Source organism: Pristiophorus japonicus, chromosome 2 (genome assembly GCF_044704955.1).
Source record: "Pristiophorus japonicus isolate sPriJap1 chromosome 2, sPriJap1.hap1, whole genome shotgun sequence".
Lineage (NCBI taxonomy): Eukaryota > Metazoa > Chordata > Chondrichthyes > Pristiophoridae > Pristiophorus > Pristiophorus japonicus.
Window position 1 is genome coordinate 208,289,515 of NC_091978.1, and position 23,347 is coordinate 208,312,861.

The 23,347-nt window shown below is 43.1% G+C and overlaps 1 protein-coding gene across 14 annotated transcripts in view; it reads left to right on the forward strand.

The window, feature by feature from the left end:
• The window catches only part of lcorl (ligand dependent nuclear receptor corepressor-like), a 212,108-nt gene that overhangs the window by 163,171 nt on the left and 25,590 nt on the right, over positions 1 to 23,347 (forward strand). For 2 of the 14 annotated variants that reach the window (XM_070870769.1, XM_070870762.1), the window contains one exon: positions 10,148 to 10,207. The exons of 7 other annotated variants lie outside the window; for them this stretch is intronic. In XM_070870769.1, the coding sequence (XP_070726870.1) occupies positions 10,148 to 10,190 (43 nt within the window). In that variant the 3' untranslated portion in view covers positions 10,191 to 10,207. 5 more of the 14 variants (XM_070870773.1, XM_070870765.1, XM_070870764.1 and 2 more) reach the window with 5 other exon arrangements.

Below are 23,347 nucleotides of genomic sequence, written 5' to 3' on the forward strand. Positions count from 1 at the left end.
TCGCTGCGCCCCATTCGCGTCCCCCGGAGGCGCTAACGGGGCTATAAAAAAGGGCACTTTTGCCCCATTATAACTTAGTAGCACTTGTATTAATGGTTTGTAAATATTGGGTGCTATTAACATATGTTGGAACTTTAAGAGAACTTAGAAAATTAGATCTGTACGTTTAGAAAGCACTCTGAAACGTAAGACCGTTGGGATTCACAAAAATCATCTGTATTCTACTAGATAACAATCATTAACTTATCAATATTAGTCCAAAATGTGTATTATCAGTAAAGAATATTTACAGTTACTTTATAATTAATACTACAAAAATGAACACAACCAAGTTAAAAGTAGCTGTGAATATTCAGATAATAGAGCAGTGATCAGTAATGTTGTCAAATTTCCTTGTTGAAAATGGTATACATGTTTCTGATAAATAACAATTGTAGTGCACTCTTCTGTAGTATTTGCACATTTTTATGTAATTTATTTCATATTTAATTTATATTGACACTTCTGGCACTTCAAGGTATTTTTAAACAATCTAAAGATTGTATTTCTAGATCATTTGTATTAACATAGGAAAAATTGTAAAGATTTCATATACTTAAAAAAAAAAATGCAAAATGAGTAATATTCTTCACTGCAATGCCTGCTTTTGGTTTTATATTTTATTTGGGTTGACTACCAAATGGCAGGTGGCCAAAAGCAAAATTGGTATCTTTATCTGTTTAGCTTGGATGTGTTTAAAATTGTTATTAATACTAATGTGTCACATTTGGATTGTCACTGTGAATTGCTATTGTGCAGTATTAATGTGGCCTGTGCTTTATGTTTTGTGCAATGTTTTGGAAAATGTTCTTAGCATGTTGTGATTGCAGTACCCTGCCTGGAAAAAAAAAGAGGGTTGACTCTTTTATTACTTGTTTAGCGGTAACGTCACTTTTCTACTAACACATTGCTTTAGGACTTAGAATGTCATTATAACACAGTAAATTGAAAAGGACAATAATTGAAGCTCTAAAACTGTGAAAGTTGTACCTTTTGTTTCACAAGCAACTATCACGGGATAACAACTGCAAGAAACATTAACACAAATATTGAACTGTAACATAAAGCTCTTGCCAAGGCTGCTTTAGAAGTGCAAACAAATGTTTGCACTGCCCTACCAGAACTGTAACCTTTTGCAACTTTAAGCAGTAACAGCCAGAACTCAAAGACTTAAACAATGAGAGAAGCAGTGATGTTACCCAAGCAAGCCTGTAATAAAGGAGTGGACCCTTCCCTTCCATAGCTGTGTGCCAGTCTCATGCGTCAGCTTACCATCGTTTCATTCCATCCATCCTAGGAGACTACAGAAAAACACTGAGGAGCATGTGAAACGAAGTGCTGAATTTGCAGATGGTTTGCTTTCAAAGGCCTTGAAAGACATTCAGTCAGGGGCATTGGACATGAACAAAGCAGCCATACTTTATGGAATACCTCACCAGACATTACTTCTCCATTTGGAAGCCTTATCAGGAGGAGCAGCAACACTGAAAAGTAAAACCAGTGATACCAGAGAAGGTTGTTTCTCGAAGACCTTTGGGGAACCGAATGCTCTTCTGCAAAAAGTTGCATTGTGGGCTAGAGCTCAGGCAGAACGTAGTCCCGATCAATGCAGCGAGCACCGAAAACTCACTCATCTTGAAACCTCAGAGTTGAAATTCCCCACTGCTTCCAGTTACCTCCATCAGTTAACCCTGCAAAGAATGGTTACGCAGCTAAGAGAAAAAGATGACGACTTTCATAATGAAAGTGTCAGTAGTTCTGTTGTTCAGTTAAAAATCCCTCAGGTACGAGCAAGCTCTGTGCCCAAGTCCCAGCCTGACAGCTGTGGTCTCTTTGATGTTATGTACCAGGTATCAAAAACCTCCTCGCTGCTGGAAGGATCAGCTCTTCAAAAACTCAAAACTATCCTGCCCAAGCAGAGTAAAATTGAATGTTCTTTACCTTTGACTCATTCTAGTGTTGATTCCTACCTACTGCATGGAGACCTTTCTCCACTATGTCTTAATGTAAAAAATGGCACGATTGATGTGGCATCTGAAAATGATAGTCAGGATCATATTAGTCTAAAAGACAGTAAACAGCCAAGAAAAAAGCGTGGCCGCTATCGGCAATATGATCATGACATTTTGGAAGAAGCTATTACAATGGTAATGAGTGGGAAAATGAGTGTCTCTAAAGCACAAGGAATTTATGGAGTACCTCACAGCACTTTAGAATACAAAGTAAAAGAACGATCTGGGACACTGAAGACACCTCCGAAGAAGAAGCTCAGATTAACAGACACTGGGTTGTTCAGTATGACAAATTCAGGGACAAGCAGCTCCAAAAGTAGCAACAAGTCTACATAAATCCTCTTAAAGGGATGTGACTCAGATGGACTTCACCATACAGTAAATGCTAATTCAACTAGTATTGTAAAACCACCCTTTGGCCTTCAGGCAAAGCATAGTTTCAAGCAGGGATCTGACTGTACGTAAAAAGGAATATACTTAGTACAGTCGCATGTGCTAGTTCTCATCTTAATGCTCTTGTAGAATAAAACTAATTGATTGTGAATTAGAAAATTTAATGTCTAGTATGGAAAATGCCGCATTAGAGGTGTTTTCAATGATTCAGTTGTAAGACACAAATAATAGTCACACACAGCATTATTTTATAGGATTGGCTCACTGAGCCCAAGTCAGGAATAGAAATGAACTGACCAGTCTTACTACCTAAAGTAGGTAAGGAAACTCAATTTTTAAGTATAAAATCAACCTGCCAACTTATTAAAAGTACAATGAATTCATAAATTTAGAGATAAACTTCTAAACATTTTTTAATCAGTGCAGACTTTCAGAGCACATTGTGTGCTATGTTTAAGTCCTGGCGATTGTGTATAAATTACACAGTTCAGATGTACATGTCAAATTGTGGAATAATGCAGACATTCATTTCACTAGTTTTAAAATGCTAATTTTAGGGCATGCCAACAGTGGATTGGCAGGTTAAAGCATATAGAGTTTTAGGAGCTATGAAATTCTGTACTAAGTAATCTGTGCTGTTGGCAAGATATTTATTTATTTATTTTTATGATGCTATCGTTCCCTCCATTATTCCCTGTAATCCCCCCAGTTCACTCACCACGTGCTACTTTGCAGGCAAACGGTCTGCTCGTAAGTCTTGTGCCTTCTACTGGCTGACTTTACAGCAACCATGAAGCACAGATTCGATGAAATTGGCATCTCAGTAAAATGGGAGATTAAACCTGTGTGTCCATGCGTAAAACATTGGAGCTCCAAAGTGCCCACTATTGGCAGATATTTTAGTTCTAAAACTTTTCATTTGCTGTCCGCTTTTGGGTACCTATAATTACTTATGAATGGAAAAAATTTTAAATGTCACATGTCTCAAGTTTGGGGATTTGGGAAGGGAGAGAATCCCTAAATAGATGCTCTGATTTTATGCGATACTTGGAAATTGAAAATGCAAATTTGAAAAATCCTAATTTTATTGAGAAATAGATAAGCTATTGGTGCGAAAGAAATGACTAACAAATCGAAAGAGCACTGTATAGAGCATGATGCATAAGATGCACTGAATAAGCTTGGGAATAGTATGTATTGTTGCTCTCGTTAGTCTGTATTTAATGAAAAAATTGTAGGTATAGTATGTTGTAACAAGGTTGCAATTTCTCACACTCCCAAGACAGAATTTTGCTAACTGTAAACTTACCTGCTGCTAAGTTAAGTGTGTTCTTGTCAGAGACTTTGAAAATTCTTCAAGTTTTACAAAGATAATCCAACCGTTTCAGTTTTTGCGTCCACATACATAATCATTGAGTACCAAATTCAGCAGTTCCTTATCTTCTAGTATTACATAGGTAATCCAACCATTTCACTTTTGTTGTCCCATTATCATTTTACAAATACCAAATTCAGCAGTTGCATTTTGGCATGGATTTAACAGAAGAAAGCTTTTTGAATTCAGGGTCTCGGTAGGATTAGATAAGAAAGAAAAGCTTTGAACAGTTTTAAGTCTCTCTTCTGTTGCTAATGATCCAGTTTTCTAATTTTGTGACTTGGAATAGGGCAGATTTTTTGAAACTTTTGTGTGAATTTGTGTTTAAGGCCAAGCCTTTATAGTTCGTACTGAAGTTTTTTGAAACAAAGTGGAGAAATTTTGTTCTGAATTTTAAGGATTAGATGAAGTTACCTTTTCTCTTTAAAGTATGTCATTTAATATGAAGAAAAAATTGGGCTTGCTCTGCCAGTTATTGAGTTTGGCAGTATAAATGTGGCATAATTCTGCTAACATGCCATAAAAAGAAAGTGACACGATTCAATTTATTAATTTTTAGAATTTGGCCACAATTTGTGCAAAAGTAATTAAAATGCTGAGCAAGCCCTGCAAGACATGGTTCTAACTTGGTACTAGGGATGTCACGATATTACGATATTATGATAGTCATGTAAAATGCATGGTCATCGTTCTGATTCCTTCATCACTTCTTGCTTATTTTTACGTTAAAAGACTATTGGTAATCTGAATCCTACAACAGGAAAAGTCATCCTTTTGTAGTCAAACATATTATAATGGCATTTAAAATTTTTATTTTCAGAGCAAAGATTAAAATAACTGAGAATATACATACGTGTAGTAAGCAAATCAGTTTAGGTCGAATGAAGGAAATGCACCATTTAAAATAAGGAAAACATTAACTTTTTAGACATTCACTGGCATTATTTATTGAAATAAGATCTTGAAATTGAATGGAACAAATTTAGTAGTTTTTAATTTTTCTTAATTTTGTGGGAGCTTCTTAGCCTTTTGTAAAGTGTATAAAACCCAAGTTTTTAATGACCTTTTAGTGGTAGGAAAGCAGATTCCTGAAACACAACTTATTTAACTGCTGAGCTACTATCCCTTTCATTGGATTTTTTCCCCATAAAATATGTTAATATCGTGACATCCAACTTTAGTACTTGAGAATGTTTCTGGAAAAAATTTTGTATTACAAAACAGTGCCTCTGTTTTTAGAATTACTGCTCAGTAATGTTTAAAACCATTTCTGGTAGATAATGGGGAAATTTTATATTGTATATTATGTTTAGTAAAACTGATTTTTAGTTGTTTACAGTAAGTATAGATTTATCACTTCTGTTTATTTTCAAATTGCAGTACAGTATTTCCATTATCACAGTAATATAGCTAAACTCTGTGGCTGCCTTGATTTTTTAAAAAATTGGTTAATGTAAAACTGATTTTAGATGATTAGTTATATTTATGCATAAATCAATTGCACTATATTCATGAATTATTTATTACAATATTTTCTAATGAAAACAATGTTATCTGGACAATGTGTCTTTGTTGTTAAACATTTACTGTGATTCTGTTTTCCTATGATGTGTTGTTTAATAATCCTCAATCTGTACAGACTTCAGCTGTTTTAATTATTGTGTTTATAGGTTGTAATTTGTAGTAAAGCACTTTGATGCTTTTGCACATAAAATTGAAAACTAGTAAAATGCGATCAAGTTGTCTTTTTTATGTACAGTAGATGGTAAAATTGTATGTCTTCAATAATCATTATTCTGCAACCTGCTGGACAGAAAAAAATCAGTAGTTTAAACTATTTTACATGACTAATACTAATGTTTTCTCTTAACTTCTGTTCTCCAGTTATGCTAGCCAGAGTACCTCAGCATCAATAGAACTTATTTTGTACTATATGCACACATTTGCTTGCTTTAAACCTGTGCATTTCAGTCCCATTTTGCAAAGAAATGTATTAATTATTACTCTTATAAAAGTTGTTTCTGCTTTATTTAGAGATAAGTGGTAGAATTTCCACAGAGGTTCTCCTGATCTACAGAAACTTTGGTATAACACCAGGAGAAAAGGCAGAAACAGTTTCTTCCATATTTGTGGCAATATTATATCAGGACAACCCCTGCAGAAATTTTACCCCAAGCAGTGATAAGGTGACAAACTATTTGGATCTGTAGGTACTCTAAGATATTAGGAACTTCCACAACAGAAATTGGCATATCTTTTCATAATGCACACATGGTTTCTGGCAAAGTGATATAAAATCAGCACAAAACAACATCACCTTTTAGTTTCTGCTGAAATTGCGTAGTTATCTATACAACATAAGAAAAACTCTGCAGAAGCTAAGCTTTTCACCCTCTTAAAACCCAAATTTTATATCCTTAAATGGTAACAGTTAGAATTCATCTAGGTTTTATCATTTGAAGATCAAGAATTGGGGTTATTTTAAGGAATGTTCTTTGTTTATCTTAAGACATGTCATGGTAATACTTGGGTGAAGGAAAAACTGAAGTGTTTACATTTCAAAACAGAACGTAATCAATGGAAATGATCAGGGTTTATTTCTGTGAATGTCCACAATGTCTTCTCTACTCTTAATATTTCACTGAAATTTCAAAAACATTTATATTTTGTTTTGAAGGTAAATAATGGCTATTTTACAGCCATCAGTACAAGTTGTATTGGAAACCATAGTTTGAGCCATGAGAAGAACACGTACATATCAAGTAAAGGTGCTGACCTGAACACTAGATTCGTGGGGCTAATTAGTGAGAAGGTGGAAGAGGACTGCATAAACTAGCTTATTGTTAAATATGGATACTGTTCAATACATTAGGATCAGGAGTAGACCATTCAGCCCCTCGAGCCTGCTCTGCCATCAATCAAATCATGACTGATCTGTACCTCAACTTGATTTACCTGTATTTGCTCCATATCCCCAGATGCCTTTACCTAACAAAAATCTATCTTATCTCAGTCTTGAAAGCTCCAATTGTCCTAGCATCTGCAGCCTTTTAGGAATGAAATTTCCAGATTTCTATTACCCCCTATGCAAAAACACGTTCTACTTTCGCTCCTAACTGGCCTAGCACTACTTTTAAGATTATGTCTCCTTGTTCTTGATTTTCCTCCACTGGAGAAAATAGTTTCTCCATATCCATCCTATCAAATCCTTTTAACATTTTAAACACCTCGATCAGATCACCCCACAATCTTCTATACTTGAGGGAATACAAGCCAAGTTTATGCAACCTGTCCTCATAATGTCACCCTCTAAGCCCCTTTTGTATTTTTTAATATAAACCTATGTTGGTACGGTTGCAGATGGTGCTGTCATAAATTTATAGGTCTTTGAATGAGAGGGGAATTGAGAGGAAGAGAAGAAACACCACTTTGCTAAATGAAGGCGTTACAGAAGCTTGACGAAATCAAGAGTTTAAGAAGCAGTGGCCCATCCAGGTGGTAAGCGGTGCCATGTATTTGGGGGCTTGGTGCTTGCTTACTAAATGTATAGCACAAGTGGACTGGCTTTAGTAATTGAGTAATCGGGAAGGTTTCAAATTCTAATCCTCATCTGTGCTGTATTAGTGAATGTCAGTACAGTAGTAAGGGCACTGCAGTTGGCTTATGTGTGGGCAGCGAAGGGTAAAAGCCACCAGATTTCCCATTCTTGTTTGCTAGCTGGTAAAGATAGGTATATCTCTGAAAAGCATAAATAAAGACAGCATTAGACACTGTTATGATTGCCTCCCTCCATCCCAGTCAAATAGTGTGCATATAGGTTAAATTATCACTTGTGCAAAGAATGGGAGAGCTTCTGGCATATGTGAACTATTGTTCAACCATGAGTCCGTTTCTTTAGAAAAGGAAGAAAGAAATGCCATTCAAACTTTAAAAAATCTCCAAGGCATTTATGTGCTAAATGTTGAGTATCTGGCACCAGTTGAGCTGTATCATTCAAAACATTGCTGATGCATTTTGAAATAGCATAAGGGGGCTTATGATAAATATCGGGTTCATAATTCAGTAGAGAACCAAGCTGAAGACCAAAAGAACAGTGGAGCATGGTACTTTTCAAAAAGGACACTGAAAAAGGAAATAAGAGGGGCAAAGAGAGTATATGAGAATAGATTAGCAGGTAACATAAAAGGGAACCCAAAAGCCTTTTTTAAAACAAACAGGGAATGGGTGGTGCCAATTAAGGACCAAAAAGGAGATAATCTTGTGGAGACAGAGGGCATGGCTGAGGTACTAAATGAGTACTTTGCATCTGCCTTCACTAAAGAACAGGATGCTGTAAAGGAGGAGGTAGTAGAGAGATTGGATAGAAAAAATGGATAAAGAGGGGAGGTATTTAAAAGCGTGCCAATGCTCAAAGTAGAAAAGTCACCCAGTCTGGACGAGATGCATCATAGGTTGCTGAGGGAAGTAAAGGTGAAAATTGCAGAGGTTCTGGCCATAATCTTTCAATTCTTCTTAGATATGGGAGTGGTGCCAGAGGACTGGAGGATTGAAAATGTTACGCCTCTGCTCAAATAAGAGGAGCGGATAAACCCAGCAATTACAGGCCAGGTCAGCCTAACGCAGTGATGGGGAAACTAATCCAGGACAAAATGAACTGGTACTTGGAATAATATGGGTTAATAAATGAAAGCCAGCATGGATTTGTTAAAGACAAATCGAGCTTGACTAACTTAATTGAATTCTTTGATGAAGTAATGGAGAGGTTTGATGAGGGTAGTGCGTTGATATTGTGTACATGGAATTTCAAAAGACATTTGATAAAGTACCACATGATAGATTTGTTAACAAAATTGGAGCCCATGGGATTAAAGGGGTTGTGGCTGCGTGGATACAAAATTGGCTAAGGGACAGAAAGCAGAGTAGTGGGGAATGGTTGTTTTTCAGACTGGAGGGAAGTATGCAGTAGTGATGCCCAGGGATCAGTATTGGGACCACTGCTCTTTTTGATATATATTAATGACCTGGACTTGGGTATACAGAGCATAATTTCAAACTTTGCAGATGACACAAAACTCAATGGTAGTAAACAGTGAAGAGGATTGTAGCAAACAGGAGGACATAGGCAGACTGGGGTAAAGAGCAGATGAAATTTCATGCAGGGAAGTGTGAAGTAATTAATTTTGGTTGGAAGAATGAGAAAAGGCAATATAAAGGAATTGGTACAATTTTAAAGGGGGTGCAGGAACAGAGACACCTTTGGGTGTGCGTACACAAACCTTTGAATGTGCCAAGACAATTTGCAAAGGCTGTTAAAAAGGCTTATGGAATCCTTGGCTTTATAAATAGAGGCATAGAGTACAGAAGCAAGGAAATTATGGCAAACCTTTATAAAACACTGGTTAGGCCCCATCTGGAGTATTGTCTCCAATTCTGGGCACCACACTTTGAGGAAGTATGCCAAGACCTTAGAGAGGGTGCAATGTAGATTTACTAGAATGGCACTAGGCATGAGTGACTTCAGTTACATGAAGAGACTAGAGAAACTGAGGTTGTTCTCCTTGAAGCATAGAATGTTAAGGGAAGATTTGATAGAGGTGTTCAAAATCAAGAATGGTTTTTATAGCGTAAATAAGGAGAAACTGTTTCCAGTGGCAGAAGGGTAGGTAACCAGAGGACACAGACTTAAGCTAATTGGCAAAAGAACGAGAGGCAACATGAGGGAGGGGGAAATTACGCAACAGGTTCTTATCTGGAATGCACTGCCTGAAAGGGTGGTGGGAACAGATTCAATAATAACTTTCAAAAGAGAATTGGATAAATACTTGAAAAGAAAGAAATTGCAGGGCTATGAGGAAAGAGCAGGCGAAGTGGGACTAATTGGATAACTCTTTCAAAGAGCTAGCACAGATCCCTTCTTTGCTTCTATGATCTAGTTACATAATTAGGTTTTATAAATGTATACAACAGGCCTAATTCCATTTATATGTGCCTATTTTTCTTTTCACATTGGTGCCTGATTGCAGGCATTTTTGCAGACTTGTTCCTTTTGTCTAAATATAACAATGTTGCATAATTTCTAGTGTAAACTAAAAAGAATTACTCCAGAAAAGTGCACTGCAATAGTTTTCTGAAGTATTTATGTAAATTGTTGACCGTATAAAGACTGATCTCTCAAACTTCATATAGTGTGTTTGGGTAGTAAAACAGCATTTTGGCATTCACCTCTGTTCCTGACATTCTTCTCTTTCCCCCGTTCTCTCTCTTACTCCTCCTCCCCCCCTCCCCCCACCCCCCGCAAAACCCTGCACTATTTCATTGCTTTCAGCAGCGTGGTGGCAAGGGAATTGCTGAGAAGATGCATCCCTGATTAGGAGACAGCCACTCTGCGGTAAGATTTAAAGATAGCTTTGCTTTCGGATACATTTTTATATTTTCTTGTTTTGGAGTGGGAGAAATTTTTGGCATGCATAATGAAGGATAAATTCATTCTAAGTTCTTATCCTGGAATATTCCTCTCATCAAGTAGAGGCATAATCGCTTTATTGAGCACTTTGTTGCATTAGCTCTGGCATTATTATTCAACATAACATTTTCTCAGTTCTATTCTTTCTTGTAATTTTTTTGTGCGTGTAAAATTTTGAACATTGTACTATTTTGGAGAACTGAGTTCTTTGAATAAAAAGAAAAATTAAACAAAATGTTGGAAATACAGAGTAGGTCAGTGAGTATCTGTAAAGAGAAGACCGCTTCGTTTAGAATGTATACATTTTATCAGAACTATAAACTGAAAGATAAATGACTGCCTTAATAGGACTGAACTAGACAAAGGGGCTGGGGAGAAACCATGAACCCTATCAGAAGTTAATGGGTTAAAATCTGGAAGGAGGTGCTAATTTAATGATCTGCAAAGGTCATCTCAATGAGACGGTGGAAAGGCATTAAAAGTACAAAGAAATTGGGAGATAGCTAAGGACTGCAATTTTTAAAGTTGGTGTTGACAGGAGGGCAGCAGGAGTAAAATGTTAAGCTTGCTTGCTTGCTTATTTCGTATGACAGGAAAAGCTTATAATGGGATGTGTAGTTTGGCTATCCATTCGATGGTCTCCTGAGATGCCGTGTGGAGAAATGAGGTGCCTCCTGCAACAGATCTTAGTGGGCAGGTTAATGCGATGTGTTCCAAGGTCTGGGACTCTTGGCCGCAGTCGCACTTTGGGTCATCCCTCATCATTCGCTGTGGAGCAGGTGGCTGGCCACATTGTCCATGTCCTCTGTGGATTCAGTTGACTGTCTTCGAGGAAGGTCAAAGCCATGGACTTCTGATGTTGGGTCAGTGATGAGCTGTTGGTTCTTTATGTTGCATGCGACCCATGATTCCGTCCATCTAGGTAGTGGGTCGATACCAGCTGCATAAATATTGTTTCCTAGAATAGCCGACACGATTTTAGGTGCATTCGTAGTAGGTTTTTCAAGTCTTCGTGAAAGGAAAGGTCAATATTACTCATGATTTTTTTCCATCTCATGGAGTACAGTGGTGTCACTGCAAATGATAGGCAGGACAATGTGGGACAGCACAGGGAGCCACTCAGTTGGAGAGGTCTTAAGTGTCCCCGATACCTTCCTCATGGCAGCGTTTACCTGCACGTCCACGATCTTTGTGCAGTGACTGCAGGACCATGAGGCAGTTAAGTATTCTGCAGCAGAGTAGACTAGGGCCACTATTGCGGTAAACTGTTCTGGCTGTGCTCATCCATGACGTTCCAGCGGGTTTCCTTTTTGGCCGGTGTTGGTGATATGAGGCCGATAGGTGAGAGTCCTGTCCAGGGTGACGCCCAGGTAATTTGGATGAGGTTTCATGGGTAAGTTGCCTTCCATAGAAGGAAACATTGAGTACTTTCTCGGCGACGATCTTCAGATGGATCGCTGACACAACTATCTTCTCTGAAGACAACCTACACGTGATCTCTTTCAATGTCCCCTGTAGCTAGCGCTTCAGGGAACCCACGTGGCCAGCTTTTCAATACAAAAACCGTGCATGCTGAGATTTTGTCTGGCCCACACAACCCCTTAAAGGGCCAAACAAAATTAGAGGGAACATTGGTCTCCCTGTGTGTCTTAGTTCACCGCGAACTTGCCAGCTAATGTCATCAAGAAGACGACTGGACACCCGAAAGCAGGGAGGGCAGGGAGACAAAACGATTACCAAATCTGCATTTGATTTCTCCAACACGCACGAGCAGTAAATACAGTATACTAGATTGGATGAGCTACATGTAAATTACTGACTCACATGGAAGAAGAGTTTGGTGTGCAGCAAGGTACTGAGGAATGAGATGAATGGCAGTTAATGGGAAAAGTGCCAGAGGAAGAGCACTGGAAGTCAGGTTTGTGGTCAAATTCATGGAATGTATACAAGATAATTTTCTAGATCAGTCTGTTTGAGGAAACAACTAGAACAGGCTATTTTAGATCTAGTATTGTGCAATGAGAAATAATTAATTAATAACCTTGTAATAAAGGGACCCTTAGGGAAGAGTGACCATAATATAAAATAATTTTATATCCAGTTTGAAAGTGATTTAATTAAATCCAAAACTAATGTCTTAAATTTAAACAAAGCAAACTATATAGGTATGAGGGCGAGTTGGCTAAGGTAGATTGGGAAATTACATTAAAAGGTATGATGGTAGACCAGCAATGGCTAGCATTTAAAGAATTAACACGTAGAAACATAGAAAATAGGTGCAGGAGTAGGCCATTCGGCCCTTCGAGTCTGCACCACCAAAAAATATGATCATGGCTAATCATGCAACTTCAGTACCCCATTCCTGCTTTCTCTCCATACCCCTTGATACCTTTAGCCGTAAGGGCCACATCTAACTCCCTTTTGAATATATCTAATGAACTGGCCTCAACAACTTTCTGTGGCAGAGAATTCCACAGGTTCACAATTCCCTGAGTGAAGAAGTTTCTCCTCATCTCTGTCCTAAATGGCTTACCGCTTATCCTTAGACTGTGACCTCCTGGTTCTGGACTTCCCCAACATCGGGAACATTCTTTTTGCGTGTAACCTGTCCAATCCCGTCACAATTTTATGTTTCTATGAGATCCCATCTCATTCTTCTAAACTCCAGTGAATATAATCCCAGTTGATCCAGTCTTTCTTCATATGTCAGTCCTGCCATCCCAGGAATCAGTCTGGTGAGCCTTCGCTGCACTCCCTCAATAGCAAGAATGTCCTTCCTCAGATTAGGAGACCAAAACTGTACACAATATTCAAGGTGTGGCCTCAACAAGCCCCTGTACAACTGCAGCAAGATGTCCCTGCTCCTATATTCAAATCCTCTCCCTATGAAGACCAACATGCCATTTGCCGCCTTCACCGCCTGCTGTACTTGCATGCCAACTTTCAATGACTGATGTACCATGACACCCAAGTCTCGTTGCACCTCCCCTTTTCCTAATCTGTCACCATTCAAAAAATATTCCATCTCCCTGTTTTTGCCACCAAAGTGGATAACCTCACATTTATTTACATTATACTGCATCTGCCATGCATTTGCCCACTCACCTAACCTGTCCAAGTCACCCTGCAGCCTTTTGGCATCCTCCTCACAGCTCACACTGCCACCCAGCTTAGTGTCATCTGCAAAATTGGAGATATTAAATTCAATTCCTTCGTCCAAATCATTAATGTATATTGTAAATAGCTGGGGGCCCAGCACTGAACCTTGCGGTACCCCACTAGTCACTGCCTGCCATTCTGAAAAGGACCCGTTTATTCCTATTCTTTGCTTCCTGTCTGCCAACCGGTTCTCTATCCACATCAATACATTACCCCCAATATCATGTGCTTTAATTTTACTCACTAATCTCTTGTGTGGGACCTTGTCAAAAGCCTTCCGAAAGTCCAAATACATCACATCCACTGGTTCTCCCTTGTCCACTCTACTAGTTACATCCTCAAAAAATTCTAGATTTGTCAAGCATGATTTCCCTTTCATAAATTCATGCTGACTTGGACCGATCCTGTCACTGCTTTCCAAATGCGCTGCTATTACGTCTTTAATAATTGATTCCAACATTTTCCCCACTACTGATGTCAGGCTAACTGGTCTATAATTCCCTGTTTTCTCTCCCTTTTTTAAAAAGTGAGGTTACATTAGCTACCCTCCAATCCATAGGAACTGATCCAGAGTCGACAGACTGTTGGAAAATGACCACCAATGCTTCCACTATTTCTAGGGCCACTTTCTTAAGTACTCTGGGATGCAGACTATCAGGCCCTGGGGATTTATCGGCCTTCAGTCCCATCAATTTCCCTAACACAATTGTTGAGTATATTCAAGACCGAGATCGATAGATTTTTGGATGTTAAGTGAATCAAGGGATAAGAACATAAGAAATAGGAGCAGGAGTAGGCCATTTGGCCCCTCGAGCCTGCTCCGCCATTCAATAAGATCATGGCTGATCTGATCATGGACTCAGCTCTACTTCCCTGCCCACTCCCCATAACTCTTTACTCCCTTATTGCTCAAAACTCTGTCTATCTCCGCCTTAAATATATTCAATGACCCAACCTCCGCAGCTCTCTGGGGCAGAGAATTCCATAGATTTACAACCCTCCTGAGAAGAAATTTCTCCATCTCAGTTTTCAGTGGGCAGCCCCTTATTCTAAGACTATGTCTCCTAATTTTAGTTTCCCCTACGAGTGGAAATATCCTCTCTGCATCCACCTTGTCAAGCCCCCTCATTATTTTATAAGTTTCAATAAAATCACCTCTCATTCTTCTGAACTCCAATGTGTATAGGTCCACCTACTCAAACTATCCTCATAAGTCAACCGCCTCATCTCTGGAATTAACCTAGAGAATCTTCTCTGAACAGCCTCCAATGAAAGTATATCCTTCCTTAAATAAGGAGACCAAAACTGTATGCAGTACTCCAGGTGTAGCCTCACCAATACCCTCTACAGTTGTACAGGACGACTTTGCTTTTATACTCTCTCCCCCCCCCCCCCCCCCTTGCAATAAAGGTCAACATTCCATTGGCCTTCCTGATTACTTGCTGTACCTGCAGACTAACTCTTTGTGTTTCATGCACAAGGACCCCCAGGTCTCTCTCTCCTGCAGCATTTTGAATTTTTTCTCCATTTAAATTATAATTTGCTTTTATATTATTTTTGCCAAAGTGGATAACCTCACATTTTCCAACATTATACTCCATCTGCCAAATTTTTGTCCACTCACTTAGTCGGTCTATATCTCTTTGCAGATTTTTTGTGTCCTCCTCACAATTTGCTTTCCCACCCATCTTTGTATCATTAGCAAACTTGGCTGCATTACACTTGGTCCTTTCATCCTAGTCATTAATCTAGATTGTAAATAGTTGAGGATCCAGCACCGATCCCTGCGGCACCCCACTAGTCACTGTTTGCCAACCAGAAAATGACCCATTTATCTCGACTCTCTGTTTTCTGTTCGTTAGCTAATCCTCTATCCATGCTAATATATTACCCCCAAACCCATGAACTTTCATCTTGTGCAATAACCTTTTATGTGGCACCTTATCAAATGCCTTCTGGAAATCCAAATACACCACATCCACTGGTTCCCCCTTATCCACTCTGCTCGTTACATCCTCAAAGAACTCCAGCAAATTTGTCAAACATGATTTCCCTTTCATAAAACCATGCTGACTCTGCTTGATTGAATCATGCTTTTCCAAATGTCCTGCTACTGCTTCCTTAATAATGGACCCCAACATTTTCCCAATCACAGATGTTAGGCTAACTGGTTTATAGTTTCCTGCTTTTTGTCTGCCTCCTTTTTTAAATAAGGGTGTTACATTTGCGATTTTCCAATCTGCTGGGACCACCTCAGAATTCAGGGAATTTTGGTAGATTACAACCAATGCATCCATTGTCTGCAGCCAGGATATGGAAACAGTGCAAGAAAGTGGTAGAAGATCAGCCATGATCTTATTGAATGGTGGAGCAGGCTCGAAGGGCCGAATGACCTTCTCCTGCTATTTCTTATGTTCTTAACTGAACATGATTATCCCAAAGTGAGTAACTTCTCCAGAAAGTAGAGAGCAAGGGAAGATGTGCTTGGGGGTAGAATCATAACGTAGATGGCAGAAAATGACCTGGCGATTGCAGAGGCTAATGGAATAAAAGGTGAGTACAAAAAGCAGCCTGTCCTTCATAGTACAAAAATAAAAGTAGAGGCACGGAAATGGGATTGATGCATTCAAGGCCCCTGTCCTCCAAGAGAAAGTTCACTGGAAAAGGGACATTTTGGAACTTCTGTTGCAGAAAGTGGAATCATCAGAGCAGATCTGACTGAAAAACGGGAAAAAAGAAAGGAAGTCTTTATGCAAAGCAGGATGGGAAGAAGTAGTTGAGAATCTGTAGATTTGTACTAGATCTCTGCTGAAAACTCGTTAGCAGAGATGGCGAGTGATGGGAAAAATGAGAGATGGACTGCATAAAGGTGGGGAATGTTTGAAAATTGGAAGTGAAGGCTATTAAATTGTGAAGATCAGAAGTGACTCCCAACACAGTGATAAATGTAACAGAGAAAGAGATCAGGGAGAGTGCCTGACTAGAACTGGAACAAAGTGTTGGGGGCCTGACTAGAATTGGAAGTGTTCCACATAAAATACAAAAAGACAGGCATCGTTAGAACTTATGCAGGTTACTGTACAAATACCCCTTTTTAGGTGAAGTGTGGATTTGGGAACCTGCTCAAGATGAGAATAAATTCTACCAGGTGGAGAACATTGGTGACTTGGGACCAGTTCAGCTGTTCGACAAAGATGCAGACAATTTGGACCTGGCCAGGGATAAAGATATAGAGTGTCAGTAAGTCCATGATAAAAGGAAGATATTTGGGGCCGGAGAACCTGATATTGTCAAACAAAAATGGATATCGGGTGAGTTATAAATATACGTAAAAAAAGAATAAAGTCAAGATGAGAGCAGAGTGGGTTAATGGGATAGGAGTAATGGGTCCGCTGGGACAGAATTGTTTTTGTATCTTGGAGGGGAAATAGAAACATGCTGTGTGGTGGATATAGATTTAATGGCTTTCAAAAGGAAATTCGGTAAATACTTGGAGAAAAAATTGCAGGGATGTGGGGGAGTGAGACTCACTGGATTGCTTTTCAAAAGATTCAATGGGCCAAATGGCCTCCTTCTGTACTGTACTATTCTTTGATACTATTGTCCGGATTTTCGAGAGGTTTGCGATTGGATTTTTGCCACGATTTGATCCTCCGGGGCACAAACCCAGTCGCAAAGCCCAGGCGGGATCCACTGGTGCTTTTTGCGGCGGCGTTTTGAAGTACCGCTGGGGAGAGGTGCGCCGACATGCAATGACTCCGATTGCATTTGCGATCGAATTTCGGCACACTCCCGACCTGTACGTTGCGGGGTCAAACCTGTCGGTGCAGCCTTGCCAGCAGCGGTAAATTAGAAAATCTGCAAAAAAGGTAAGTTAAAGTTTTAATTAATTTTTTTTGCAGCGATTACTTAGTTAAGGGTCTTGTAAATATTTTTGGAATGTTTTTTTTCCCCCCTCCTAAGGCTTCTCTTGCAGTGTAAACAACCCCGGACTAAAGTTGCCGAAACTCACGTTTTGCGTCGTGAATAATCGTAAGCGCCTCCCTTACCGATGCCCCAAAAGGCCCAAAGTTCGGCCTAAAAACGGTAGCACAGTGAAAACGGTCATTTTTCACGTACTGCTACCGTTTTCGCTGAAAAACCCCGAAAGCCGCAAGTCTTTAAACCACATTTCCCAAATTCAGTTTTAAGATAAAATGATCCTTTTCAGGTATACGTATTCTCATTAAAATTCCAGAAGCTCCATGAAGAACAATGCTAATTTTTACTTAATAACATGCAAATGTGAGGAAAAACTATTATACCAGTGTCTCTTCTAACCAGTTATCTTTTCAATTGAACTTTCTCATTCTTGTAAAATAATGTTCACTACACTCAAACCTCTTCTTGAGAATGGGCAGTTTGTAATATGTGAGGGATTTTGTAAATCCAGCCATGATGACTGAAATTTCATTTATTTTCAAAAATGTACTTTTGCTACTGCTGTTAGACCTTCTAGAAGTGTAGAAACCAGAAAATAGGAAAGTATACACCACATCTAATCTTTGTTCTGCACAAAGTATGCACTTTGAGCAGAACAAAGATTACAAAATGTGAACTTTTTCAGATTTTAAGATGAGACAGCAGTGTGGCTGATAAATTGTGTCCCAAATATGCTGACTTTCATACTTTATAACCAAGATTTTAAATAATAGAAAGCAAATATTAATAAATTAAATATTTCAGCCGAGGACTTGATTATAATTTTTTGCTCTTAGATAGTCGAGTTAGAACATAGCATTTCACCTTGAATTCCATGGAGAAATACCACTGGTTATCACTGCCTGAGGGATATTGATGGTCATAGCAAAGAAAGTTTGGCCAATCTGATCTTCAACTGTGGATAAGCTGCCAAATTATCTCTGATATTCTGTGGATGCTTGGTCTGCTTGGTGTAGTATAAAGCCATCGGGAAAGTTCCGCTTTCAATCATTGGCCTACACTCAAGTTAGTGAACTCGGCTGAGGGTATTGCAGTAGTCTCAGCATCCCTAAGTTATGGAGGGGAAAAATCAGTCAAGGTTCTTAATAATGATCATTATATCCAGTAGCCCATGCTGACAAATGTGCCTAGATGTATCTTTGCTTTTTGTACCACTGGTAAACGTAAGCATGTTTATTCAATAATTGTTTTCAAATGTGTTACAATAGTGCAGCATTAAAAGCAGTTTTTTTGATACTACAAGGGAGTTTCAGTGACCGAGTATTTAGTATGATGGTGATATTAACACGAGAGAATGAAATCAAATTTAATATGGGCTTGTTACAATTGTAAGAGTTTTCTATCAGCGTGTTCATTTAACTTTCATATCTAAATCTTAGACTGGTGGATTTCGTTTTCCATTCCACCTTGGAATGATTTCACTTGCAAAATGCCAAACTATACATTTTAATAATGCTGCCAACAGCAATTAATGAAGTTTGGTGAATTGCAGAGGTGTATGCTTTATTTATGTATGTATGTATTTATTGGGTGGGGTGGGTACTAACCTAAACTGGTTCTGCTTCTTTTCAGATTAGCTGAAATGACTCAATAGTGATTCTGTTGCATCTTCATAGGCTGCCTGTGAAATAGGAATGGTGTATGTGTGGCTAGCAAAATATAATTGCAGTCTGCTAAGCCACCCTCCATGACAGTATTGCTGCTGCTAATTTATTTATTTTTAAAAAGACATGTTTATTTGTACTGTATAAATGGCCACCCCTTGTCTCTGGTCCCCTTGGAGGATAAGCCTCTCTGGAATGTAACTGGAACCGCCCAGCCCAAGTTCTCACTGACATCGCAAATTGTAACTCGATCCACTTTGACTTCCAGAAGCCACAGAGCACAGATCTCCCCAGAAGCCACAAAGTGCCAGCCAAAGTCCATTACCCCAGCGCAAGTGCACAACGCCCCCTCTCGCCGTCATAGATGGGGCATTATGTGCGGATTGTTAACAGGTTTACTGACTATGAAGTCAGTGTGACCGCATCGTGACTTCTGCATTGGAAGAACCTCTCCTCCGATCCACCACCCGGTCTCTCTCTTCTCCTCCTCCTCCTCCTCCTCCCCCACCCCGTGTATCTCATTCTTTCCCCACAACCCTCCCCCTTTAGCTCTCTCGCTCTTGCTCTCTCTCTCTCTCTCTCTCTCTCTCTCTCTCTCTCATCCTCCCCCTCCCCTCCTTCCCCGGCCCCCCCCAGCTCGCGCTCTCTCTTCCCCCACTCCCCCCCCCAAGCTCGCGCTCTCTTTCTCTCCCCCCAAGCTCTCTCTCTTCTCTCTCGTCCCCCCCCCCCCCCCAAAGCTCTAGCACTTTCTCTCTTTACACCCCCCCCCACCCCAGGTCTCTTTCCCTTCCCCACACGCTCTCCCTCTCTATCCCTCACCACACCCCCCCCCCCCCAGCTCTCTCGCTCTCTCTCTCCTTCCCCCCCCCCCCCCCCGCTCGCTCTCTGCCCCTCCCCAAGCTCTCTTCCCCCCCCTTCCCCAACCTCTGTCTGATCCCCCCCCCCCAAGCTCTCTCTGTCCACCCCCCTCCCCAAGCTCTCTCTGTCTCCCCCCCCCCCCCTCCCCAAGCTCTCTCTGTCCCCCCCCCCCCCTCTCCAAGCTCTCTCTGTCCCCCCCCCCTCCCCAAGCTCTCTCTGTCCCCCCCCCCTCCCCAAGCTCTCTCTGTCCCCCCCCCTCCCCAAGCTCTCTCTGTTCCCCCCCCCTCCCCAAGCTCTCTCTGTTCCCTCCCCAAGCTCTCTCTGTCCCCCCCCCTCCCCAAGCTCTCTCTGTCCCCCTCCCTCCCCAAGCTCTCTCTGTCCCCCCCCTCCCCAAGCTCTCTCTGTTCCCTCCCCAAGCTCTCTCTGTTCCCCCCCTCCCCAAGCTCTCTCTCTTCCCTCCCCAAGCTCTCTCTGTCCCCCCCCCTCCCCAAGCTCTCTCTGTCCCTCCCCCTCCCCAAGCTCTCTCTGTCCCCCCCCCTCCCCAAGCTCTCTCTGTCCCCCCACCCTCCCCAAGCTCTCTCTGTCCCCCCCCCACCGTCCCCAAGTTCTCTCTGTCCCCCCCCTCCTCAAGCTCTCTCTCCCCCCCCCATCCCCAAGCGCTCTCTGTCTCGCCCCCCCCATCCCCAAGCTCTCTCTGTCCCCCCCCATCCCCAAGCTCGCTCTCTTCCCCCCCCCTCCCCAAGCCCTCTCTCTCCCCCCCCTCCCCCCTCTCAAAGCTCTCTGTTTTCCAACCGCCCCTCCCCAAGCTCTCTCTGCCCCCCTTCACAAGTCTCTCTCTGCCCGCCTCCCTCCCCAAGCGTGCGCTCTCTCTCTCTCTCTCTCTCTCTGCCCTCCCCTCCACAAGCTCTCTCTGCCCCCCCTTCTTCCCCAAGCTCTGTCTGTTTCCCCCCCCTCTCCAAGCCCTCTCTGTCCCCCTCCCCCCCCTCCCAAAGCTCTCTCTGTTTTCCAACCACCCCTCCCCAAGCTCTCTCTGCCCCCCCCCCTTCACAAGTCTCTCTCTGTCCGCCTCCCTCCCCAAGCGCGCTCGCTCGCTCTCTCTCTCTCTCTCTCTCTCTCTCTCTCTCTCTCTCTCTCTCTCTCTCCACACCCTCACCCCCCCATATATATAATATATATATCTCTCTCTCTCTCTCTGCCCCTCCAAACTCTCTCTGTTTCCGCCCCCCCCCCCCCAAGCTCTCTCTTCCCCCCCCCCCCAAGCTCTCTCTGTTCCCCCCCTAAGCTCTCTCTGTTCCCCCCCCAAGCTCTCTCTGTTCCCCCCCCCAAGCTCTCTCTGTTCCCCCCCCCAAGCTCTCTCTGTTCCCCCCCCAAGCTCTCTCTGTTCCCCCCCCAAGCTCTCTCTGTTCCCCCCCCCAAGCTCTCTCTGTTCCCCCCCCAAGCTCTCTCTGTTCCCCCCCCCCAAGCTCTCTCTGTTCCCCCCCCCAAGCTCTCTCTGTTCCCCCCCCCAAGCTCTCTCTGTTTCCGCCCCGAAGCTCTCTCTGTTCCCCCCCCAAGCTCTCTCTGTTCCCCCCCCCAAGCTCTCTCTGTTCCCCCCCCCAAGCTCTCTCTGTTCCCCCCCCAAGCTCTCTCTGTTCCCCCCCCAAGCTCTCTCTGTTCCCCCCCCAAGCTCTCTCTGTTCCCCCCCCCAAGCTCTCTCTGTTCCCCCCCCCAAGCTCTCTCTGTTCCCCCCCCAAGCTCTCTCTGTTCCCCCCCCAAGCTCTCTCTGTTCCCCCCCCAAGCTCTCTCTGTTCCCCCCCCAAGCTCTCTCTGTTCCCCCCCCAAGCTCTCTCTGTTCCCCCCCCAAGCTCTCTCTGTTCCCCCCCCAAGCTCTCTCTGTTCCCCCCCCAAGCTCTCTCTGTTCCCCCCCCAAGCTCTCTCTGTTCCCCCCCCAAGCTCTCTCTGTTCCCCCCCCAAGCTCTCTCTGTTCCCCCCCCAAGCTCTCTCTGTTCCCCCCCCAAGCTCTCTCTGTTCCCCCCCCAAGCTCTCTCTGTTCCCCCCCCAAGCTCTCTCTGTTCCCCCCCCAAGCTCTCTCTGTTCCCCCCCCAAGCTCTCTCTGTTCCCCCCCCAAGCTCTCTCTGTTCCCCCCCCAAGCTCTCTCTGTTCCCCCCCCAAGCTCTCTCTGTTCCCCCCCCAAGCTCTCTCTGTTCCCCCCCCAAGCTCTCTCTGTTCCCCCCCCAAGCTCTCTCTGTTCCCCCCCCAAGCTCTCTCTGTTCCCCCCCCAAGCTCTCTCTGTTCCCCCCCCAAGCTCTCTCTGTTCCCCCCCCAAGCTCTCTCTGTTCCCCCCCCAAGCTCTCTCTGTTCCCCCCCCAAGCTCTCTCTGTTCCCCCCCCAAGCTCTCTCTGTTCCCCCCCCAAGCTCTCTCTGTTCCCCCCCCAAGCTCTCTCTGTTTCCCCCCCCAAGCTCTCTCTGTTCCTCCCCCCAAGCTCTCTCTCTGTTCCCCCCCCAAGCTCTCTCTGTTTCCCCCCCCCAAGCTCTCTCTCTTCCCCCCCCCCCAAGCGCTTCTGTTTCCCACCCCCCCTCCTCAAGCTCTCTGTTTTCCAAAGCCCCCTCCTCAAGCACCCTCTGCCCCCCTTCTCTGCCCGCCTCCCTCCCCAAGCGCGCTCTCTCTCGCTCTCTCTCTCTCCACACCCTCACTCCCTCCATATATATAATATGTATATCTCTCCCCTCTCTCTCTCTCTGCCCTCCCCTCCACAAGCTCTCTCTGCCCCCCCTTCTTCCCCAAGCTCTGTCTGTTTCCCCCCCTCTCCAAGCCCTCTCTGTCCCCCTCCCCCCCTCCCAAAGCTCTCTCTGTTTTCCAACCGCCCCTCCCCAAGCTCTCTCTGCCCCCCCTTCACAAGTCTCTCTCTGCCCGCCTCCCTCCCCAAGCTCTCTCTCTCTCTCTCTCTCTCTCTCTCTCTCTCTCTCTCTCTCTCTCCACACCCTCACCCCCCCATATATCTCTCACCTCCTCTCTCTCTCTCTCTCTCTCTCTGCCCCCCCCAAGCTCTCTCTGTTTCCGCCCCCTCCCCAAGCTCTCTCTGTTTCCGCCCCCTCCCCAAGCTCTCTCTGTTTCCCCCCCCCCCCCAAGCTCTCTCTCTTTCCCCCCCCCCCCCCAAGCTCTCTCTCTTTTCCCCCCCCCCCCAAGCGCTCTCTGTTTCTCCCCCCCCCCCCTCCTCAAGCTCTCTCTGTTTTCCAACCCCCCTCATGCACCCTCTGGCCCCCTCCCCAAGCTCTCTCTGCCCCCCCCTTCTCTGCCCGCCTCCCTCCCCAAGCTCTCGCTCGCTCTTTCTCTCTCTCTCCACACCCTCACCCCCTCCATATATATATGTATATTTCTCACCTCTCTCTCTCTCTCTCTCTCTCCCTCCCTCCCTCCCTCCCTCCCTCTCTCCCCTCCCCTCCACAAGCTCTCTCTGCCCCCCCCCTCCACAAGCTCTCTGCC